The following is a 23,212-nucleotide window of genomic DNA, read 5'->3' as shown; positions in this document are numbered from 1 at the left end:
AGGGTGGCGGTGGTCACCTCCAGGCTCCTGTGTCACGAGCGGGGCAAAGAGCCTCTCAGATGCAAAGGACAACATCTTTTTTATTTCCAACTTTATTTCCAACTTAAAACTTCATCATAAAACTTGTCAAATGTGTCAAAAACAAAATGAACAAATTATAGCTGAGATCAGAAACGGCAACACTATGCTGGCAAAGGCTCTTTTCTCATTCCCGTAGAGAGAAGGAAATGTCCTCCTTTCTGCCCCACAGGTTCCTTGGTCAGTCGAGCACAGAGCACGCGGGGACACGCTTTCCGACACCGGAGAAAAGCAGAATCAAAAAGCTGCCTGCTTCCATTAGTGCGAAGAAAACATGCACAACTGCCCCAAAACAAGCTTTCAAGAGCAAACCGACTTCAGGGTCACACTGACGGAGGCCGGCTCCACTGCCTGTGGCCACACAGAACAGACATACACCCAAGTGTCTTGTATATAAAATGCATCCTTCAAAACCCAAACATACACACTATATTCATTAGATTCCCCTATATTTAAGATAGAACAATTTAACTTTGAACACAAAATTTTAGTGAATTTGCTACTGTTCCATTCTAGGACAATTAATAATGAGAGTCCATCAACTAGAATTTAATAGCCACAGCCACCCTACACACATGCAGTAAACTACAGTGGAGAAGTGCTTTGGAACGTTTGTTTTAGGTGAACGCCTCCTTCAGGGAGCAGTGGTCTGTGACTCGGAGGGAGGGAGGTACAAAATACAGTATGAACGGCACAACCTCAGCAGTAGCAAAGCCACAGCTTTATTTAAAAAAAAGTAAAAAAAAACATACAAAAATATCAGCCTGAAATGGCAAGTCTTCAAACACCAATCTGTGTAAAAATGTTTAAATAGTGATGTTACTGCAAAAATATATATTCTATTTTTTTCTATCAGCAACAGTTTATAAAGGCAAACGAACGGCTGCAGTTGAGGTAGCAAAGCCAAATTCACAAACTTTGGATTGAGAAAAATACCCTTCCTCTCTTTTAACAGCATCTTTATACAACATTAAATGAATTCTAATTGTTTTGCAATTTTTAATTGACATGTATTACTTTATAAAACTTAATTTAAAATACTGCAAATGTTTTCGTTAAAAACATACTTAGTTCCTGACTATGTCACATTCAAAATACTGTACAGAAAAATCTGAAGTCCCCATATATTACATGAAAGCTATGTATTTACATTTTCAAATGCAGTTCTAGAAGCTGAGGGTAAGTGAACTGCTCCTAATACTCCCCCTTCATCCGTGGCTGCTAACGAGCTCTCCCCCACTCTTCGCAGAACGCACTTAATGCAGGACGGGGGTCTACACTCAAATCACTTAACTAGTAGATGATTTAATTCCAAAGGAAATGGATGAAAATTCTCTTCTCTGAATATAACCAAACATAAATGTGCTTCGAAGGTCACAGTTGGTTTCATGTAAGAAACACCACCGACAAAAACAATCACAATTTGAAAAGTCACCAAAACCCAGACACCCATGGTATTCTTTAAGAATGGATCCTTTCCCATTAGAAAGCAAATTCTAACACCTTTACCTGTTTCCTTCTGTTAATTGTTGTGATTTAATAACAATAAACGTGGCAAGGTGAAGAGGCCACTCAGCCCCACAGTCCTGACCGGAGAAGACAGACGCCGTCCGGGCCCCAGCGAAGGGCTAGTAGACGTAGGGGACGATGCGGTAGGGCACGCGTTGGCGGTACTGCTCCCAGGCCCGGCCGTACTTCGTCCGGCACTGGCGCTCGTCACGCGCCTCGCGGTGCACCAGCAGCATGGCGAAGTAGATCACGTAGAAATAGGGCAGAATGTGCTTAAAACCTGTGGAGTGCGGCAGCGGACGCATGAAGTATCTTCACGGTCCTGACACTATCTTCCCTGCTTTTCCCCCCAGTCCTCCCAAGTGAACCGCGAGATTGTTCCCTTTTTCCCATGACAGGGAAGCCCCCCACCCCCACCACGTGGCAGAAGGCGGCATCTGCAGGACAGGCTCTGCAGGGCACAGGGACAGCCGTACCCTCCCACAATGAGTCCTCGAGTCCACGCTAACTTCGCTCCCCCAGACTCAGCTCAGAAAGAAAGTGATCAGGTGCAGCTGCAAGTGTGGGAGCTGCTGCAGCCAGGGGGAGCACCCGGCCCATCCCCCTTCCCAGGACCCCGCGACGGCACCCCTGGACAGTGCTCACCACAGGGGAGGGACCACGCCAGGGCCATGATGAGATCACCCAAGTAGTTGGGGTGACGAACGAAGCCCCACCATCCAGAAACTAGAAGATTTTTTCCGGTTGAAGTATGGATAGTTTTTAAATCTAGATAAAAATAAAAATACATTTATAACGATCTCTACACAAATAGACACACAAAATCTTTGTGCTGGAGATAACATAAATATAAACCAATACTTACATGCAAGCTTTGGATCACTGGGATTTTTCCGGAATGCATTTTTCTGAGAATTTGCACATCGGAAGATTACGTATCCACAAACTGTAATTTTTTAAAACTTGCACGTTAACAATTTAGATAATCAAATATTTAAAAACATTTGTAATCTCACTTAGAAATGATTCATGCTCTGAGGAAGTTTCCAAAGGACAGGAATACTCTGAGAGGTTCTGAACTGTTCTTAACTCAATCTCAGAATGTCAAAACAAGAGAACGATCCTGAAAGTTCACCATCCACCAGGGGAATGCCAAACCAATCAATACGGTCACATCCACAAATACAACTGGCTATAGCCCGGGCTGTAATTCCATCAAGGCTGGTGTCCGGCAGAATCAGGAACACGGGGCAAGTCCTCTGGTGCCGTAGCACCTACAAGCTGGAACACGGACGCTGCAGGACTCAAAATCAAACTGCAGCTTGGACCTGGTACCAGGATGACCTGCGCAGAAATACCCACCAAGTCCCACCACGAGCCTACAAGCTGGTTGGTTTATTTCAGGCTTCAAATGTCTCATCGGCCTTGACGTATCACTGCCTGTTAACCACCATCTCGTCCAGCCTCCACACAGCACTGGATACGGGGCACTCACCCATAAACTAGGCGCACACCGCCCTGAGCAACACCCAGGCATGGTAAGCTTGGATAACCAAACCAATGATGAAACTAATCTTAACCAATGTCTGGAATTTCTTCTGCTATGGACACTAGTTAGCGTAGGAAAACTCACTGTATCGTATGAAGCTCCTGCTGATTTTCCTACCCTACCTCGGGTGCGGGCATTTAACAGTGTCCTAGGAGAAGAGCCACACTGACGCTCATCCACACCCGCCCACGATGCTCCTTGGCTCCCACCAAGCTGCACTCCCCACCCCTCCAACCCTTCCCCACCTGCTCACAACTGAGATCAAACACCCTATCCTCCAGTGAGTCTACAGTGACTGACGTTCCCCAGAGACATTCTCTCCACCTTCAACGCGACCTTCCTCGGGCTGTAAGTCCCCCGCTAGTGCGCCAGGCCTCACACGTGTCTGAGAGCAGGCGGGCCTAGCACGGCAGGACCAACCTTCCTGCTTTCCAGGGTGCCCAGCAGAAAAAGCAGGCCCTGCAAAGGAAAAACCGCTGAAGGACAAAGCATCCGTGCTCTCTGCAAGCGCAAGAATCTTTTTGTTTCTCACCCATCACAAACTACTTCAAACCTGAGCTAGTTACGGCCATTTAAAAGGGCGCATCAGAACGTGTAGCTGCCGGAGCACAAGCGACTCGGTACACGGTACTGAACACGCAGAGGCTGAAATCAGTACTCACGTTTCAGAGCAATAATTAGAGAGGCCATGGGCCAGGACACTTCATTGGGATGGCTGACGAGATAAAAGGCTTGAAAGCTGTAGATAAAGGGAACCCACACTAAGTCTCCAAAAGCCAGCATGAACCCAAACCCATCGTGGGTGATGTCCATGGTCGTCAACAATGCTTCCTGCGAGGAAAGAGCCGGAAAAGCCATTTTTAAAGACCTTCGGGGGATGAAAGCTTCTATGTTTCAGGTATACAAATAAAATACTGGTTTCGAGTCCAATTCATACAGAGCTATTGGGGGGCGGTCTGGTTCCCGGGCACGTATCCCCCCCCCCAGGTCACTCCGCCACCTCCATCTCTGGTCACCGTACCCGCTTGCTCTGCGATGTGGAAATAACGCATCTCGGAAAGGCCACCATGCCTCCTGCGTCTGCCCGGGGCACCCTTCTCTGACCTCAGCCTACGGCTCCCCGGGCAACACCCCCCACGCCCCCTGAGCCACCTTTCTTGATCCCCCCCTGCCCCCTGACCAGACCAAAGCCACACCTGCTCGCAGGCTAAAGCGAACGCCCGAACGGGCCCCACCACTCTCCACACCAGGCCGCAGGAGGAAAGGCAGGGGCCCGTGTTGTCACCTCATCCCCCCAGCACACCGCTCGCCTGCTCTGCAGTAAGTGTTCTCCGGGTTTGCCTGAGAGCCTGCCTTTGCGCCCATTGCCTGTGTGCCCGTCTACCTTCTGATCACGATCTGGCTTTTCACGTCTGCCTTCCATGCGGGCCGCTTGGCCGCACGAGTGGACACGCCCTCTGTGGGCCTGCATACATGCAGGTCGGACTCCCGATGCAGAGCCGCCACCAGGGTCAGAACTCAGGAGGCCCTGAGGTTCCCAGACTACAGAAGAATAGCAAGTGCGTGCTCTGGGGAAGGATTGCTGGCCCAGGTCAGAGAAACAAAGGGGTCCCTCCAAAGACCGTTCTCTACCAGAAAGACCACGGCACACAACAACAGGAGTCAGCCGCTCTCCAGAGCGCCCACTGCTGGGCGCACAGGCTCTCAGCCCGCCAGGTGATTCCTGAGCGTGCTGCCGACTGCAGGGATGGGGGGGACGAGCACCGCCTGGAGCGGGCACAGCGAGGGGGCCCCCAGGGCAGCCCCGCAGAGAGGCCAGGGAACGCTCCCTTGTGTTTCATCACTCTTCTCGGTTCCTTCGGGTCCCCCGACCTAGTGAGGCGGTGGCTCAGCCTCTACCCTGCACCAGGCAGCAGCCAGAGGCTGAAGGCCCTGCCCCGAAGGCTGCAGGGCCGATGACACACGGGGACGGCCCCCGCCCGACTGCGCCCCCGCGCCCCTTCCCCGCACTCGACAGCAGACGTGGCCACACGTGCAGAACCTGTGATCTCCAGCCACGTCAACAGGGACCGCCACCACGAGTCAGAAAGCTGGGAGGGGGAGAAACTAAAACTACTAATCACCGACAAGCTACCAGAAAGGAAGTGAAAAAAGCCTCTGAGATGATGAAGCAACAGGGAAGCCTCGTCTGCCTTAGGCGACCGTCCGCTGGCCTCCTAGGGGCCACTCATCACCCGACAGCAGGAGGCCACGCCCGCACGACCAAGCACGCTTCTGGGATCGGGGTTTTCTTCCAAAAGCACATCGCCGCGGGCAGAGACGCGGACCGTCGGGGCCGCGGGAGCTCAATGAAGAGCCATGAGCTTGTAGCTGAGGCTCCTTGGTCTCCAGAGGCCCTAGCGCTCCCAAAGACAAGGCAGATCACTGGAAGACAAGCACCGGGCCTTCCAAGTTGCTCTGACGGTGCTCTCGGCGGCCGGCCTAGCCACCAACCCCAAGGCCCGCGGGAGCCACCTCCGACTCCAGACGCCAACAGACTGGTGCGCGAACTGGCCCTGCAACAGGATCACATCGGCTGCCAATTGTTTTTAAAACCGAGAGAAAACTCACTGTGAAATCTGGAGGCACAGATTACAAAGATGCCAGGAAACTGGTAACCTGGGTGTAAAAAGGCCTTATTTTCAAGGGGAATCTCCTCAGTCGAGATAAAGAGTCTTCAAGGAGCAGAAAACACTGACGGCTTCTCAGCGTGAGGAAAGCCTCGGGTTAGGAACCTGGCCTGACTTAAGCCGGTTTCCTCCATTACCGGGACTTCTGACTTTCTATCCATCCGGCCAGAGCTATCTGTGTATTTTCAAACACCAACAATAAACCCTCCCCCCCAAGTATGTAAAACTAGCCGTCTCTTGATAATCCAGAAAGCACTATCCTAATTCAATGATGATCTATCCATCTTTCATTTGATACAGTAATTAGGAAACTGAGATTTATTTATGAATCGATCACACCCACAGATCTTAAATACTTCGCACCAAGGAGCACTTGACACACACACAGAAGCACCAGCAAATTCCCAGACACTTCCCATGCATTAGCGCTCACCATGTCTGCTCCAGGGGCCACGGGGACGCACACACACTCCAGGCCTCACCAGCCTGGGAGGGGTGCACCCCCCCACCCTGTGCGGGAGGCTGAGGCTCCGAGCAGTCAGGCAGGCCACTCACCCGCACTCCAAGCCCCGACTCCCAAGGCCTCTGCTCCTAGAATGAATTACCTCGTTCCAGAGAGCGTCCACCACATACAAGAGCTGGAAACTGTTAACCAAAATCATCGCCAACGATGGAGCAGCTCGATCCTGTAGCTTCATCTCAGCCAAAAGCATCACCAAGTTCACAACCACCTAAAAGAAAAGGGGTGAGTACCATCTCATTCCCCAGACCCTTCGCCACCACGGGGGAAGACGGTCACCTCACAGCCAAGAAAGCCATAGCGTCCACCTGACCATGCAGCGACCTGCAGGGCCGAGACGCCAACACCATGAACCCAGGTGTGATGCCTCGGGAAGGACACACGGTCACCTCCGTGGGACACTTGTCAAAAATGCATCACTCACACCAATCATGACAAGACATCGGGCCCCCTACACGGTATGTGACCAGCACGCTGCAAGTGGCCAGGTCACACGAGCCAGGGAAAGACTCCAGGAGACAAAGCGGAGTCACAACCACGTGCCCTGGAGGGCTGTCCAGCAAGGGTGCCGGGACAGAAAAAGGCCAACAGTGGAAAAAAGAGGGGAAACTCAACAGGTCTGTGGAGTTAGCTGATAATCCTGTAACAAGGGTAATCTGCTGGCCCCGAGGCTCCATGGTTGTGTCCCACGTTCATGCGGGGGACGAGCAAGGTGCCGAAGGGAATCCTGACTCTGTTTTTGCAACGCCCCCACAGGTCTAAAATTAGGTCAAAATTCGTTTTGTTTTCTTTTTAAAGATGACAAGAATACATTTTTTCTTATGTGAATTTACCTACACTATCGCGTTCCTGCTATAATCAGAATAAAACAAACCCTTAATGTTTCATGCCTATAACAAGGGCATCTTAACCCCGAGGAGTCTATCTGCAGGAACAAAATACTTCAAATACAGATTCATGGAAAGTTATACTTATTCCTAAAAACAGATAAAACTATTCCTAAAACCCACAGTTTCCTTGAAATGATCTAGAGTTTTTTCTAAATGCAAGACTACTGTGTACGCCAGAATTGAAATTTAAAGAAAGATGACATACCCATCCGATCAATCCGGGGCGCAATTCACAAAAGTATTTGAGATCAAAAGTACCAATCCGAGGATTAAGTTCGCGGCCAATGAAGAAATCATAGATGGCATTTCCTGGAAAGAGAAAGTTCTTACGCAAACAGTACGGCAATTGGGAGGCTTACAAAGACCACTGCTGTCTGCCGTCCGGGGCCCCAGGCCAACCCATCCAGGTGCGGCAGGGGGCAGCGCGGGAGGGTGCGCCAAGGAGGACGGGCCATGAGGAGCCGTCTGGAAGCAGCGAGGCCTCGAGGGCCAGAGCCCATGATTTTAAGGGAACCGGAGCTTTTTTAGTGATCTCCGTGACTTGGCTTGGTCTTTTCAAGGATGTTTACTATTTCAAACCAAAGGAGAAAATCATCCTAAATTTGTGATGCTGATGTTACTAAAACATTGGTGACTATACGTTAAGTCATGACAATAAAAGGTCTTACTTGTTGTCATCCCGTGACTGAAAAAGGAAGAGAATCGACTAGGAAAGGAGGAGGGAAATATTGAACATATGTTTTCCCTTTAAATGTATTTTCCTTTACATGTTTTCTCCACGCTGTTCTTCCTTCCTTTCCCCCGGGACCCAGAGCGGCAGCGGCGGGGGGGGGGGGGGGACGTTGCTCACCAGAGCTGGCGGGGGCCAGGGCGGCCGGGGGCGCCCCCGCAGCACGCACAGCCAGGTAGGTGCTGAGGGCCACGGTAAAGGCGAAGGCGGCCAGCACCAGCTGCAGGAAGTGCTGGTACACAAAGAGCAGCGGCGCGCCCCAGAACACGGCTGCCCCAATGGCCGCAGCCGTCAGCAGGAGAGCGTAGAACCCTAAAAACAGGGCAACACAGAAACCTTAACGCAGCCATCCCGAGATGTACATCATGACGCAACGCACAGCATCCTCTCGCCAGGCTCATTAGCATCGGGACTCGGGCTCGGCGCGCACGGCAGGTAACCTTCCGTACGGAACGTGGCACTTGCTCAGCTTTTCCCATATTCTAACATACTTAAGCTATTCTTGTGCGCTACAAACAGTCCTTATGCACTTCTAATTAAGAGAAAGCTGAATGTGCACAGAAATTCACTATTAAAAAGGTGAGAAGGGGGGCGCCTGGGTGGCTCAGTCGGTTAAGCGTCTGCCTTCGGCTCAGGTCATTATCCCAGGGTCCTGGGATCGAGTCCCGCATCGGGCTCCCTGCTCTGCGGGGAGTCTGCTCAAGACTCTCGCTCTCCCTCTGCTCCTCCCCCCAACTCTCTTTCTAAAATAAATAAATCTTTTAAAAATAAATCTTAAAAAAACTGTGTTTTTACTTGAAAATACCTGATTGATAATGGTTTCAGAAGATCCCAGTTATATTCTCCCCTCAGAATACAGATCTCAGGACCCCGCCCTCAGAGGAGAGGAGAGGCCCCCAGGGAACCCTGGCCCAGCCGGCCCTGCTCAGCTCACTACCCGAGCGGCGGGCTCTGAGGACTGCCTGCCTTGTCTCTGAGCTAAAGAAACAGCTTTTGCTTCCAGGAGCTGAGTGCCTACGAGAGCAGTGTTCTGATTTGGTCAGCAGGTTACACTTGGACAAACCACCAAACACAGAATAGAGGTAGCTGTTATTTACCTACGAATTCTAAAATCACAGGTCTTGTAAAGCAAAATGGTCACCTGCAGTTTATTATTTAAATCCACATCCTCCACATACCAGGTTTAGTCCAAAGACTTTTAGGTATTTTAACTTTAACGTTTTTTTTTTTAAAAGATTTTATTTATTTATTTGACAGAGAGAGAGAGAGAGCACAAGTAGGCAGAGTGGCAGGCAGAGGGAGAGGGAGAAGCAGGCTCTCCGCTGAGCAGGGAGCCGGATGTGGGGCTCGATCCCAGGACCCCAGGATCATGACCTGAGCCGAAGGCAGCCACTTAACCGACTGAGCCACCCAGGCGCCCCAACTTTAACTTTCTAAAACAGTCATTTAACTCTCATAAAATTGATGAATATTAAAGGCAAAGGGTAGCAGATAAAGCAGCTTCCTGCCCTATAGCCCGTGTGCACTACAAATCATCATTCGGAGTGTCCTGGGGCTCTCCTTGGCTTTACGGGGCTGAAATCTCACCCAAGAAATCTAATGCTAGAACTGGAGCCACCGGATGGGGAAGTCGGAGAAGGGTGGAGCAGCTAGTCCGGCCGCCACCCAGGCTCTGCATGCGGTCCGAGGGGAGTGAAAACATGACCGCCTCGAGAAGAAGGAAATGAGTGCCCAGGGAGCCCCACAAACACAAGGGTCAACAGGCCCGAAGGCAACAATAATGGCCCCGCCCACCTCTCCCAAGACTGGGCCCCGCTGCGGGGCGGGGCTCACGGGGGCTGCAGAGCCTAAGCCGGGTTCTAGCAGCAACAGGCGTGGTGGAAGCCGTCGACTGCGCAGCAGCAGCGCATCACACACGGTTCCAGCACCGAGCACGGCTCCACGCTCTACGTGCCTGGCACGGGACGCACCTCGAGTATCTCTGCCTGCCCTTCTAGAACCCAGCAGAACGATTCCAGACAGAGCAGGCACTGACAAGTCACAGGAAGACGTACCCAAGGTGAGAATGGTAACAAGGGATAGGATTCAAACGGCCAAGAATGAAAACTTCTAATGCAATCCCCAGGGCGTCTACTCACTCTCGTTGCTGAGGGACAACCACACGGTGCACGTAGCTCCCGAGAGCGGGTCAGCTGCACTGGATCTGGGTCTTCGCACACATCCTCTGACGCAGCGCGCCCTCCCACCGTGGGGGCCCTCCCACCTCCCAGCCCGCCACTCAGAGTGAGAGCACCTCCTGCAGGCCAGTCCCCCTCCCGGCACCAAGGGTCCCAGGGGAACACAACCAAGTCCCCCGGCCCCTGGTTGTCACAGCCGCTACAGAGGAAAACAGGAGAAAGGACAGAAGGGATGAGCACCAGGTGATGGACGAAGTGTGGGATCACCTATTGTTCACCTGAAACTCACATGACGCTATATTCACTATACTGGAATTAAGATAAAAATAAGAACTAAAGGGGCGCCTGGGTGGCTCAGTCGGTGAGGCGTCTGCCTTTGGCTCAGGTCATGATCCCAGGGTCCCAGGATCGAGTCCCCACCTCATCGGGCTCCCTGCTCAGTGGGGAGCCGTCTTCTCCCTCTCCCTCTGCTCCCCCCCACAACTCAAGCTCTCACTTGCTCTCACTCTCTCAAATTAATAAATAAAATCTTTTAAAAATAATAATTAAAAGATAAAATATAAAAAAGGAGAGAAAGTGACCCGAGGGCTTCCCTGAGCAGAGCGCTGACAGGGGTGCCACCAGACACTCGGGGGGACAGTGTCCCAGCAGGAGGCCGCACGTGCAGCCCAGAGACACCCAGAGGCCAGTGGCCGTGGCTCCCGGGGCAGCATGGGACTTCCGGGCCTGGCCGTGCCCCCGGGCCCTGGTGTTAAACACACAGACAGGTCCGATCAATTAGCCGTGGAGCCCATGGGCAAGAACACGCACTAGTCCCGCCGGCGGCCAGTGGCTCGGACACATGCAAGAGCACAGCGCTCACGGGCTCCGGGCGATCATCACACTCAAGCTTAAAGAAAAAGAAAAAATCACCGTTCAATCTATACTTGAGTCTTCTTCCATCAGTAAGAGGCATGCCTTCCACAACCTTAACAGAAAAAAAAAGGGTTTTTTTAGTTTAAAACTTTAAAAAGCCCAACCTCTACATCTTAAATTTCGACATCGTTCTGTAGCCCAGGCAGTGACAGGCTGTGAATGCGGACGGGCTGGCGCACACAGACCCCGTGGAGAAACTGCTCGGCTGAGGCTGCCCGACCGCCCCTGCCTGGAAACTGCCACCACCCTGTCCGCCTCCGGCTCCCACGTCTGCAGGGACAGGGCACAAGCCCGTCGGCCCCACATTGAGCCCGGCTACCCTGGCCCACCTGCCACGTGCGGGCTCGTCCCACACACTCCCGTGCTCTTCTCGTTACACACGCATACACACGTGCACACACACGCGCACACTCACTCGGCCGCTCGCAGATTCTCCATCTCCAGGAGGCAGTGAGCACTTCCGGTTCGGGGGCACTCGTCTGTTCATCCGCAGTCCACCCCCCCACCCCCCCAACACACACACACTCAACAAACACACAGCTCCATTGGGATGAGTGAAAAAATTCACCTGCCCAATGGCAGCCACATCCTACCCCCCAAAATGACTGTTCAGAAATGCTGCAATTGTAGGAAATAGGAAGCACTAACACAGTGTCCTCTGTCTTGGGCCAGACTCCTCTTCCCTTTCACTGGCTGCAAAAGGGGACCCAGGAGAAAGGTGAGGCCTGGTGGAGCTCACAGCCTTAGCAGAATCCCACATGCTAATTTCAAATGACCGCCGAAGGATCCTTATCTAACAACTACTGTGCTGGGCTGTAGTCTATAAATAAGTGAAAATAGACATGTACATGTATATCTGTAAAATCTTTCACCATAGAAACTGCATTTCTTATTGAAAGTCATCTAGTTTGAAGTAGGCTTATCTAAGTTAATCTGAATGTGTGTTTTTACTGTAGAGCTTTACCCTAAAAATGCCTGATTGGGGGGGTGGGCAAGACATTGTGCCCTCACAACGGAAACTTACCTTCCCGACTGGCAGTAAGTAGAATAGAGCCTGAAGCAAAAACCAGAGGAGGTAGACCCCAAACACTCTGGTTTCCCACAAATCAGACAAAGCTGGCAAAGGAGGCGGGAAATTCAGAAGACTGGGCTCTTTCTGTTTGCACATCAACAGCAACAGGAAGAGGAAGGCGGGCAGGCCAAGCATGATGAGAAACACACCTGCAAACAATCAGTGACCGTTCAAGCCTCGAATTTCAGTCCGGTTTATCTAGTGGTTTTACTTTTTCAAGGCAGAGCCGAAGGCTGGCTAACCATCTGACCGACTGCTAGGGTACCATCAGCTCCTCATCTCTACCCGTCTGGCCAGTGGGCGAGCGCCCGGAGACAGCAAATCAGCTGAGGTCCAGCACCAGACAGCTGAACTCCGCCTCACAGACCAGGCTCTCATACATTTAAAATCCAACCACCACGGCAGCAGACATGTGGAGATTCTGGCAAACTAGAGATCGGAACATCTAAAACTTACCAGCCTAATCGTAAAAAAGCTAACAAACTATCCCTAAGTTTTTAGCAATTAGGACAGGATCCCGTTCACGGAGCGCATGCGCACAGTGATGCTCGGGGAGCCTGGGTGGCTCAGTCATTAAGCGTCTGCCTTCGGCTCAGGTCATGATCTCAGGGTCCTGGGATCGAGCCCCGCATTGGGTTCCCTGCTCAGCAGGAAGCCTGCTTCTCCCTCTCCCACTCCCCCTGCTTGTGTTCCCTCTCCCGCTGTCTCTCTCTCTCAAATAAATAAGGTCTTAAAAAAAAAAAACAAAAAACAAAAACACAGTGATGCTGGACACCACCTCTCGCCGCCCGACCAGCCCAGTTACAACTTACAAAACACAAGGCAATTAAGCCAGGGCGTATTCTTCTTTTACTAGTATTTTCTTTTACATGAAATTTCATCACTTTCAAATTACTACCCACTTCAGAACACTAAGCCTTTGAACACTTCAGATCTCGGATGCTCACAGCCAACCCGTCGGGCAGGTCTGGCAGACGCCCTGACCCCATTCCGTGGACATGGCCTCTGCCCACGGCACGGCTGCGCTCGGGCTCCGCCCCCTCGGGCCTCATTAGTCCATTCTCCCGTCCCTAATTGTCACTGTCCTCCGCATACACCTCCCATACCAACCTTCCCTTTACCTTCTGCACTTCTTTGTTCGAAACCTACTAACAGATTGCTGGAAGTTTTAAGTATAGCCACACGGGCACCCTCTCCACTCTAGGACGATTCTCAAAACTGCTCCCACGGCAGGACTTTCTGCCTGGAAGGCTCCTCCCCAGGCTCCTGCCCAGCTCAGGCCCGGCCTGCTTCACACTCCTTCAGAGGAAAGCCTTTTTCCTTCCCGGCACCGCTCCACCGCATGCTCACCGCCACCGCCCTCCCCACGCTAAGCCCGGCGCTGCCGCCTACCAGGGACTCCGCCGAACTCCAGACCCTCGGTCTGTGTGGCTGGCCCTTCAGAGGTTTTCAATAATGTAGACCCTTTTGTTGCAACAATGTTTTCTTCCTTAGAATCTATGTCTTTTAATTTGATCTCCTCTCTTCTTGGCCGAAGGCTATACTGTGTAGATATGTAACTACTTTCTTCCGACAGATGGAATTTTTCCTAATTAAAAAATAGAAAATAGAAATGTTTACGGCCAGTAATTATCATTGGTGCTACCACATTAACTGATTCAGCATCTTAATATAGCCGTTTACCAACAAGAATAAATTTGTTTAAATTATATTCACTCTTAATTTAAGGACACAATCTTAGAAGAGATCGTAAGAGAACACTATGGTGTTCAGTGTGACTCTTGAGGGAAAGTCACATTTACAAAGAGGACAAGTGCCGGAGACGAGAAGGACACCCCGTACCTCAGTGTTTCTGTGAGGCAGGCCATCCCTCTCTGTGCGCTCAGGCTCCCCGTTGTACCTGCTGATGCTGTTCCCAAATGGCTTCTAAGGTGAAGAAATCAAACCATTGTAAACTTAAGAATCATACCTTATTAAAAAGACCATGCTGGCAGAAATTTGCTATTATGAGATCAAGCAATAAAACAAACCAAAGATTCTCACAGCTTCAATTCTAAGGGATTTCAGCATACTTTTGTTAGAAAGGAAAAGGAATAAAAGATTAGAATCTCCCAGTCTTGGAAAGAGTGGACTTTGCAGTATAGATCTCTACACGAGATCTTTCATCCTTTAAACATAATTAGACTGAGTGCTACCGTGTCACGGTTCAATGGGAGATACTCTTAATATTTGCTATGAGTTAGAGAAAGTAAAAATTGGTCAATTAGTTCACTGAGTGGTTAAAAAGGGGGGGGAGGGGAGACATTCACTGCCCCAAACTAGCCACCAAGGGGAAATTAAGACATGGTGGGTACTTAGGGAGTGCCGCCAGTGACCTTGCTGCCCGGTTTCTACGGAGCCCTGAGCCCCCTCTGCCTGTGTCCCTCTCCTCACACTCTCCAGACAGTGGAGGGAACTTCTCATCGGACTGAACCGGGGAAGTATGTGAGCTTGCGAAAGATTTTTCAGGCAATGCATGGCTGAAATCTGTCACTTTGCTCCTTTCTGCATCACTGACAAATGAGAACACTAATAAACCAAGAGGAGGAAAGCAAGTTAAAAACGTCCTGGGGAGGCCCACCGGCAAAGGGCCGCAGTGAGATAGTGTCAAGTTCTAGCTCAGAGCAGTCAAACTGAGCGGTGCGAACAGTCAACATACACTTAAGTCGGCCAAGGCACCAGCGAGCCACTCAGCAGCAAACGGAGCTACGTAAAAACCACGCTCTCGGGGCACCTGGAGGGCTCAGTCGTTAAGTGTCTGCCTTCGGCTCAGGTCATGATCCCGGGGTCCTGGGATCGAGCCCTGCATCGGGCTCCCTGCTCGGCGGGAAGCCTGCTTCTCCCTCTCCCACTCCCCCTGCTTGTGTTCCCTCTCTCGCTGTGTCTCTCTGTCAAATAAATAAATAAAATCTTTAAAAAAAAAAAAAAATACCACGCTCTCCGTACTTCCAATGTCCGCCATATAATCTGTAGCCACCCTGTGACCCTGTACCACAGGCTGGTCGGCCAGCCTCAAACCGTGCTGATGGCAAAGTGACAGATGCGCACATAGGGAGGCGAGTTACTGCAAAAGGTCACGATGGGGCAGCCACGTGACCGCCAAGCTACATGCAGCACAGTGCGGCCCTGCCCATGCAACACACCATCCTCAATTCCAGGGTGCGCACACGGTGGCCCAGGGCTCTGCTGGAGGAACACAGCCAGTCTGTGGCTCTTGGGTCACCAGGACTGTAAGAAGGTCACACTGTAAACACAGAACGGGCACTAGATGCTAAAAATGAAAAAGTGACAGAAAGCATGAAGCATCTGTTCCTTAAAGCTGAGTCCGCTGACTGGCCCTCAGAGCCGCTAACAGACGGAATGTTCAAGCTCACCAGTAATCACCAAAGGCAAGGGAAAGCGGTGAGCTGACGGTCTTCGGCAATCAAATCAACCAAAAAAATTATCACTATAATTCTCAGAATGAGCAAATGGGCATTCACACCCTACGGATATTGGCAGAAACCTTCTCGAGGCAGTCTGGCCACATGCGCTCCAGCCTCGAGTCTGCTCTACCATCTGAGCTGGCCGTTCCACTTCCAACCAAGCACTGATCTTCAGGAAGTATCAGATGTTGTATATTTGTTCACTAGACAGAGAAAAAGCTAAGCCTGTCATTAATAAGAGAGCTGATGTGAGCAACCACGTCGCATTTGTACGACTTACCAACCGGACAGTTCCATACAGCCAACGATGTACAAAAACATAACGCAGTTTATTCCTAATATTTTAAAATTTAAAAATCTGACTATAAAACAGTGTGTACCTAAATCCGGTTTTTTAGGATTATTAAAAATCTGTGTGCATTTATCCAGAAAAGAGATAATATAAGTGAACAGAACAAAAGATAACCTGCATTCAATTCTTTTTCTTCAAACTCATTTCCATTTGGCCTACCATCTAAGATATCCTTGTGCACGGGCCTACAGGTTCTGTCCACCGACCTTTCCAAACTTCAACTCAGAAAGTAATTCCATTAAAGTTATCATCTTGGAATAGGGCAAGTGATCGAGTATAATGATGCCAAGAAACCAAGCGTATGCTTTTGTAACACACAGTTATGTTTCCTTATTTTATATGTGAACTTCTATAAACTATAAAACTTTTTCAGTTCAACCTACAATCTACATCTATGTGCAATTTAAACACTGCCTTTTTTAAAGCCATGATATTAAATAGCACTCTTGTAACTTGGCATTCTTTTTCATTGGCATTTAAAAATATTATACTTCCTATTCTTCCATTGGTTTACGTAACCTTCCAAAGTCAGCACCTTCGATGCGATGCTTCCCTGACCCTTTACTATGACTCACTACGGTCTGAGTAAACATGCACACGAAGAGGAAGATGGTTTGCGACCGAACACAGGACAAGGGTAAAGGCCTCCCGCGAGCCCCGACACACGCACCAACACCAGCGGGGTCAATTTCACTTCCAATACTTCCTTCCTCATTTCCTTAATGTCGGCCTGGTGCGAAGCAGAGGCGGATCGGCGGGAACTTCTAGGTGGTCGACCGGGGGATCGGGAGCGCGACCTTGACCTACTCCCTCGGCGTCTGGAGGGAGAACTGGAAGTTGAGCCACTTTTCCTTTGTCTAAAGGAAGTTAAAGGCTAGAGAGGGACAAGAAGGCACAGAGCTTTAGCACAAGACAGACCTGAACGAGAAGAGGGCGCCAAGGCATGCCCGGTACCATCGACTCTGCGACCACCCCAGGCATCAGGGCAGCCGAGGGACCGCTGGACCAGGCCAAGCAGATGCTGCCACAGTGGCCCACCTCCCACGGGACACGTGCGGCCTTTCCACTCCTGACTCTTCTCAGAAGGTACTGCCCCGGAGTGGGTGTGTCCAAGCCAACTAGCTGTGCACTTTGCCAACAGCACCTCCAAGAGCAGCTACCAGACACCGAGTCAAACCAAGATGAGGGGACAAGCGAACCACATACAGTAACAAGAAACCGAGTCCCGCAGGTGCGCTCTCAATAACACGCCCAGCGGATCTGGAAAGCGGGGGGCAAGGCTGGGTTACTTATGAGCAACATCTCACTCTGCCCTCTTCTCTCCACCTGATTTTGTGTGGCCCAGGAGCTAAGAATGGCTTTACATTTTGTAAATGATTGCAAACGACAAAAGAAACATGAAACTTTGTGACACATGAGAATTACTTGAAATTCTCATTTCAGCACCCATAAATAAAGTTTTATTGGAACACAGCCATGTCCACTCACTTCCAGACCGCCTCGAGCTGCCCTCGCACTGCAGAAACTGTATGGCCCGTAACACCTACAATATTCACTATCTGCCCCTTTGTTCAAAAGCTTTGCCAACCTCAGGCGAGAGTACTGAAACTGTGGTTCAGAGGCTATGGGTTCAAGAACTGTTTCTTACTGATCTACAACAAAAAATGAAATTGAGACTGGACGTGTAGAAATCCTCACAGTATTTCAACATAGTGATTTTATGCCTGTTGAATCTAACACTACAAAGTTAGGGCTTTTACTGCGCGCATCTTTCTTCCAAGCGTCTAGTAAGTCATTTATGGTATTTTATGTAAGCACTCTACACCATGGACCAGATCATTTAAAGCCCGGGCCCCCACCAGAGAGGCTGAGAAACCCTGGGCCAGACCTACCTCTAGTTAATGTCACCCGCCTGATGAAATCCTCAGTGGTCGGGATGAAGCCCAAACCTCTCTGGTTCTGCTCCTGTTAACCCTCAGCTGGCCCTTGCCCACCGCGCACTTGGCCATCCCTGTCCGCCACCCCCCCCAAAGCCTCTGGCAAGAGCCATGAACCTCCATCCCCCGGGTTTTCCCCATTTGGCCTCAGCACCCACCCACGTGTCCTCTGCAAGCCCTCCCTGAGACCCAGCACCACCCGCCAAACTTCCTCACCGAAGGCATGACATCAGGGACATGATCACAGAAGGAGGTCTTCTCCCAGAACTAGGAGCCTCGGGGACCAGGACACCACGCTGGACTCGTGCCTCCCCAACCCGAAGCCGAAGCGCGGCCCCACCACTCCACACAGAGCCAGAACTGACCGCTCTACACCTAGAAACACACCACTAGCTATTTCCCTGCCTATAAACAGACTCTGGCAAAGCAAAGGAGCACTTACCTTGATATCATTCTCCTTCAGTTCAAGTTCGGTGCCGTCTTTGTACTTGACGGTGTAGAGCTGGGAGTGGCTATCATGACTCAGAATTTCGACTTCATAGTAAAGCGAACTTCCAGGCCACCGACCTCTTACCACCTCGCCGTCGGCGAATTTCCTACTCGGCATTTTGAAAAATCAGCCTAAATAGTTTAAAAGAAAAAAAACAAGGAGTCACTGCATGTGTCTTTTTTCAGAGACTGCACACTAAAATACAACTTTCCAAAGTGTTTAACTGGCAGAGATTTTAGGACCAGAAAGGCCTTTGGGGGGATGGGGAGAGGGAGAATATCCGACCCCTTGGTCCAAAAGTGAGAACAAAGTATAAAGATGTTAACCGGTTTTTCCAAGGACATAAAAATAGCAGGAAATGGCAGAGGAGGGATGCACAGAGGCTGTTCTTTGTGCTAGGGCGTATCTCATCTGCAGTCACTTTACCCAGGATGATCTCGCCACTGTGGTACCTGCCGGTGACACGAAGATGCAGCAGGACAGAAAGGCACCAAGTGGTTTGCATTCTGCAAAATGCTATCACCCGAGTGACCAGATTTCTTGCTATTCAACAAGGCAGTCACAAAGGACCCATTTCCTGATTTATAAATCTGCATACGGGGCATCTGGCTGGCTCGGCTCGTACACCATGTGACTCTTCATCTCTGGGTCAAGGAATTCAAGCCCCACACTGGGTGTAGAGCTTACTTTAAATAGATAGATAGATAAATAAATTTGCAGATAGTCTTACAGAGGCTTTAAAAATGTATTTAAAGAAGAAGAAACCAGCCATCTGGGAAAACCAAGGATGTATAATTAACATTACTATAACCCACCAACAAGGAGAAAAATAATTCCAAACCCATACAAATAGCAAATTTGGGGTGCTTTCATAAAGTTTTCCAGTCTTAAAGCTAAAATCCCAAATGCACACCAGGCAAGTCCGCCAACCACACACGGGCCTTCATCCTAGCGGCCCTCTCAGGTTCGCAGCAGGCATCCACCCTCAGTTACAACGTTCTTTCCCACATGGCCCCAGAGCCACGTTTCAACAGCACTCCAAGAAACCACACGCAGCCCGCAAGAATGACCACTTACGGGAGGCCTGCTGGCCCCCCTTCTTCAATTATCAACTGGTGCTGGGTGCTTCCAGCTCTTGGGCAGCAAGCTTTCTGCGTCCACCAAGCGGCAGAGTCCCACTGCCACGTGATAAAGCTGAGCGCCTCCCGCCTTCTGCACCAGCCACTGAACAAGCTGGGGGCCTCATCTAAGAAGAGAAATGCTCCCCAAATCACCTTGCTCTGGCCACCTGCTAGATGGTCCGGGCCTGTAAGCACGCCTCCTCACCCCGCTGCCGCCAAGACCCAATTGGACAGCGCCATGTGCGCACCCCAGCAACTCTCTGGAGTTAGGAAAGGACAAAGCGGCATTACCCCACCCCTCCGGGGGGAGACCTTTCATAAGCACATTTCTTCACTGTTAATTGCCTGAGAAAATACTTCACAAACTTCACTTGTTTAGAAAGATAGGAGCTGGGCTGGGAGATGAAAGCAAACCCAGCCACTTATCCAGTGATTAGAGGGTGCCAGCCCGTCACACGTGAGCAGAGAGGGTGCTCTCTGCCCGCACCCACCTGAGATAGCATCGCGGGCTAATGAAGGGGTGTGGGCTCGGACAAGGGGGAGAGGAGCCAGAAGCTTTGGGGTGAAGTCACACCTGGCTGAGGCGGCACCTGAGGGGCACTTGGCAAGCAGGGGGCAGTGGACGCCTTGAGCCATGAAGGAGGGGGACAAAAAGGAAGGTGACAACAGCAAACCTTGCCTGTTTCAACATTCAGGTCCGAGAGCCTCCAAATACTGAGAAAGAGGAAGGAAATGTGCCACCCTTCTCTCTTCTCTCGTGCCCCCCCTCCTCCTGGGACCCCCTAAAATCACACCACCGTTACTGGTACTGATGCTCTGAGGCTGGTCAACCAGGTTTGAAAGAAGACCATTGTATCTTGCTACACGAAGATGCCATCAAGTTTCAAACAACAACTCTTCAAAGACTGGAAAAAATGATTTTTTAAAAAGCCCTTGGAGCAGATACTGCACCTTGCTGAACACTGACTTACTGCCATCTTTGTTACCCAATTAAATATTTTGGGTTACATAAATTAAAATACGTGGTAGATATCTGTTAGGTCGCTAAGCTTAATTTTTTTTTTTTGGACAGCCACATGCAGAAGAATGCAACTGGACAATTTCCTTACACCACACACAAAAATAGACTCAAAATGGATGAAAGACCTCAATGTGAGACAGAAATCCATCAAAATCCTAGAGAACACAGGCAGCAACCTCTTCGACCTCAGCCGCAGCAACTTCTTCCTAGAAACATCGCCAAAGGCAAGGGAAGCAGGGGCAAAAATGAACTATTGGGACCTCATCAAGAAGTCTTTTTTTGACAGCAAAAGAAACAGTCAACAAAACCAAAAGACAACTGACAGAATGGGAGGAGATATTTGCAAATGACATACCAGATAAAGCTAAGCTTAATTTTTTTTAAATGACAACTAAGCATTGGGACTTCACAGCGATGCTTCCCATGGCGGCTGAGGAAGAAAACCCAAGCCGGCCTCTCCTTAGGAGACTGCTGTGGTATCCACAAATGTTCCAGAAGATGAAACCACAGCATTAGGCGCACCTCCACTCTGGCCAAGCTCCTCCCACACTTGTGACTGGCGGCCACCTTCCACCAGAATCCCCCGCGGGAGCGAATGGGCCAGGCACCCACCTGACGATGTCCTGCCCCACACGGGAAGGCCTCCCTGAGGGCAGAAAGGAAAAGCCTGTTGCCTGAGTACCAGCGCCCCAGCTCTTCCTCTGAAGCCACTGCTAACTTGCTTGGCAGCGCTGGGATGCTCACACGTCTGGGCTCCGCTATGTTATCAGCACCACAGAAGGCTGCCCACCAGAGAGCACAGCGTTACAAGGGCCTTTGGTCATCTTGCCCTCATTTTTCCAAACCGGTCCAAACACGGCTGAGAAAGGGAAGCTCAAAGGAAGCCGGACCGCGCCCCTGCACACCTGGGCCCAGGGCCCAAGGCCAGCTCTGCAAACGCCCGGCCCGGCCGTGCCCCCGCCCCGCCCCGGCTGCAGGATGCCGAGGGAACACCAGCGGCCAGGCCGGCCCGGGCAGACCGCGCGACCGCCCTGAGGGATCTCAAGGCGCCAGGGTAAGGTCCACTGCCCTGCGGCTCGTCTTGGCCCTCCTCCGCAGACAGCTCTCGGACGCCAGCTCGAGCTGCCGGTGCTCCGTCCACACCGGGCCCCGCTCCGGCCCCGCAGCGCCCGGCCTCCCGCCACGGCTGCGACCACGAGGGCCGGGCACCGGCACACGCGTGCACGCGGCGCGGGGCTGGCGCGGCAGGTGCTGCAGGGGAGCGCGGCCTCGGGGGCCCTCGCGCGGCCGGGGCGGGGGGGGCGCCCGGAGCAACCGCGCCGGCGGGAGCAGTCCTCCCGGGCCAGGCCCTCCGCGCTCAGCCCTTAGAAGTGCCCCTTGAGGCCGCGGGCCGGTGTCACGACGAGAACTTTTTTAAAAGCCTTCAAACGGTGAAAACACAGGCTCGAGCGCGCGCAGCCCGCTTCACCATCCGCTTTCAGAGCGTGGGGGCCCGGGGCCCGGTGACAGCGAGGGCGGACGGCAGCCGCGCTCTGTGCCCGTCAGCGCATCCCCTCCGCGCCCCCTCGGAGTCCCCCGGCCCCGTGTCCCCCGAGCCCCCGTCCCGCCCGCCGGGACCCCGCATCCCCGCGTCCGCGTTCCCCCCGACCCCGGCAGCGCATCCCGCGTCCCGTCGCGTCCCCGTCCCCGCCGCGGCCGCACGCAGAGGCCCGAGTCCCCCCACCGCCACCCTCCCGGCCGACACCGCCGCGGCGCGCCCAAAATGGAGGGAGGCGCCGGCGATTTCCACCTCAGCTCCGCTTCCGCCGGGGCCCCCCTGCAGGGGGAGCCGAGGCCGCGCATCCCCGGCCCCCCGCCCCCCGGAGGCTGCGCCGCGCCGGGCGGCGGGCACGGGGATGCTCACCTGCGCCGGGCTCCGGCGGGACGCGAACGGCTCCGGGACAGTCGCCAAGCAGCACCCGGCGGCGGCTCCGCGCGCACGACGCCGCCCCTCGCGCCCGCGCCCGCGCCCCCGCGCTCGAGCGCGCGCCCCGCCCCGCCCCCCATGGAGGCCGCCCAGGGCTCCCATTGGCCCCTCGGCCTTTTGAATCGTCCCCGTCGCCGCCGATTGGTCGTGCGTGTGGCGCGTCCGCCCCGCCCGGCCGGCCCGCGGGGCGGTGGGGAGGCGGGGAGGGCGGGGCGCGGAGCCGGGCGGAGCCGCACCGCCCGGCCCGCGGTCGCCTTATCGCGGCCTCCCAGGCGCCGCGCCCCCGTCCCGCCTCTGAGCTGCCGGCCCCGCTCGGTGAGGCGCCGCGCACTTCGGGCCACGGCCGGCCTGGCCAAAGAGATAATAAAAAGCTGCAAACGCTCAGTTCGCGCGGTGATGAGTCCGGACCAACTGTCCGGGGCCGCAGGTGCTTCCTGCGAAGACGCTGGCCGAGCTCTGCCAACCGCGCAGGGCCTGCGGCCGCCTGGGCGCTGGCTCCTCTGTCCTGAAGGCGGCGGGACCGGGCCTGGGCCGCGGGCGGAGGGGGGGGGGGGGGCGCGGGGACCGGGGGTCCTGGCCGGAGGCGCCAGACGGTACCCAGTAATGTGCGGCCGGGGACCGAGAACTCTTACCCTGCGCGCTGGGCAACCACCCGCACCCCACGAGTCCGGTGCTAATTGGCCATCAAAGTGCCAATCATTACATTAACTCCGAATCTGGTATGGATCTTAAACCTTTTTTTCTCCAAGTTA

The 23,212-nt window shown here is 52.5% G+C and overlaps 1 protein-coding gene across 3 annotated transcripts; it reads right to left on the bottom strand.

Moving 5' to 3' along the window:
* Positions 1–62: 62 nt before the first annotated feature.
* LBR (lamin B receptor) lies at positions 63–22,527 on the bottom strand. 3 transcript variants are annotated; one of them, XM_045877656.3, is made up of 14 exons: positions 22,398–22,527; positions 18,305–18,483; positions 16,596–16,799; positions 13,952–14,035; positions 13,502–13,697; positions 12,062–12,258; positions 11,035–11,089; positions 8,066–8,257; positions 7,421–7,524; positions 6,411–6,536; positions 3,799–3,967; positions 2,453–2,533; positions 2,233–2,355; positions 63–1,867 (listed from the first exon to the last, which is right to left on the bottom strand). In XM_045877656.3, the coding sequence occupies exons 2-14, from the start codon at positions 18,467–18,469 to the stop codon at positions 1,707–1,709; spliced, it is 1,857 nt and encodes a 618-aa protein (XP_045733612.1). In that variant the 5' UTR covers positions 18,470–18,483; positions 22,398–22,527; the 3' UTR covers positions 63–1,706. The 3 variants fall into 3 exon arrangements, with proteins under 3 accessions (XP_045733612.1, XP_045733611.1, XP_064450555.1); XM_045877655.3 differs by lacking the exon at positions 22,398–22,527 and adding an exon at positions 21,107–21,593; XM_064594485.1 differs by lacking the exon at positions 16,596–16,799.
* Positions 22,528–23,212: the final 685 nt, after the last annotated feature.

The sequence above is a fragment of the Mirounga angustirostris genome, unplaced genomic scaffold, assembly GCF_029215605.1.
Source record: "Mirounga angustirostris isolate CCGP_5_RB_7025 unplaced genomic scaffold, mMirAng1.0.hap1 SCAF_6, whole genome shotgun sequence".
NCBI lineage: Eukaryota > Metazoa > Chordata > Mammalia > Carnivora > Phocidae > Mirounga > Mirounga angustirostris.
The sequence above is the reverse complement of the archived record's forward strand: the minus strand, read 5'-3'. Positions and strand labels throughout refer to the sequence as shown.

What these genes read in the sequence shown, in the direction of transcription:
- LBR (XM_045877656.3), bottom strand. Translation starts at nt 18,469, where the DNA reads ATGCCGAGTAGGAAATTCGCCGACGGCGAGGTGGTAAGAGGTCGGTGG. An exon ending in TGAAGGAGAATGATATCAAG is followed by an intron (nt 16,800 to 18,304) that starts GTAAGTGCTCCT and finishes GTCCCTCTCTAG; the next exon opens with CCTTTAACTTCCTTTAGACA. An exon ending in TGGACGCTCTCTGGAACGAG is followed by an intron (nt 3,968 to 6,410) that starts GTAATTCATTCT and finishes CTTTCCTCGCAG; the next exon opens with GAAGCATTGTTGACGACCAT.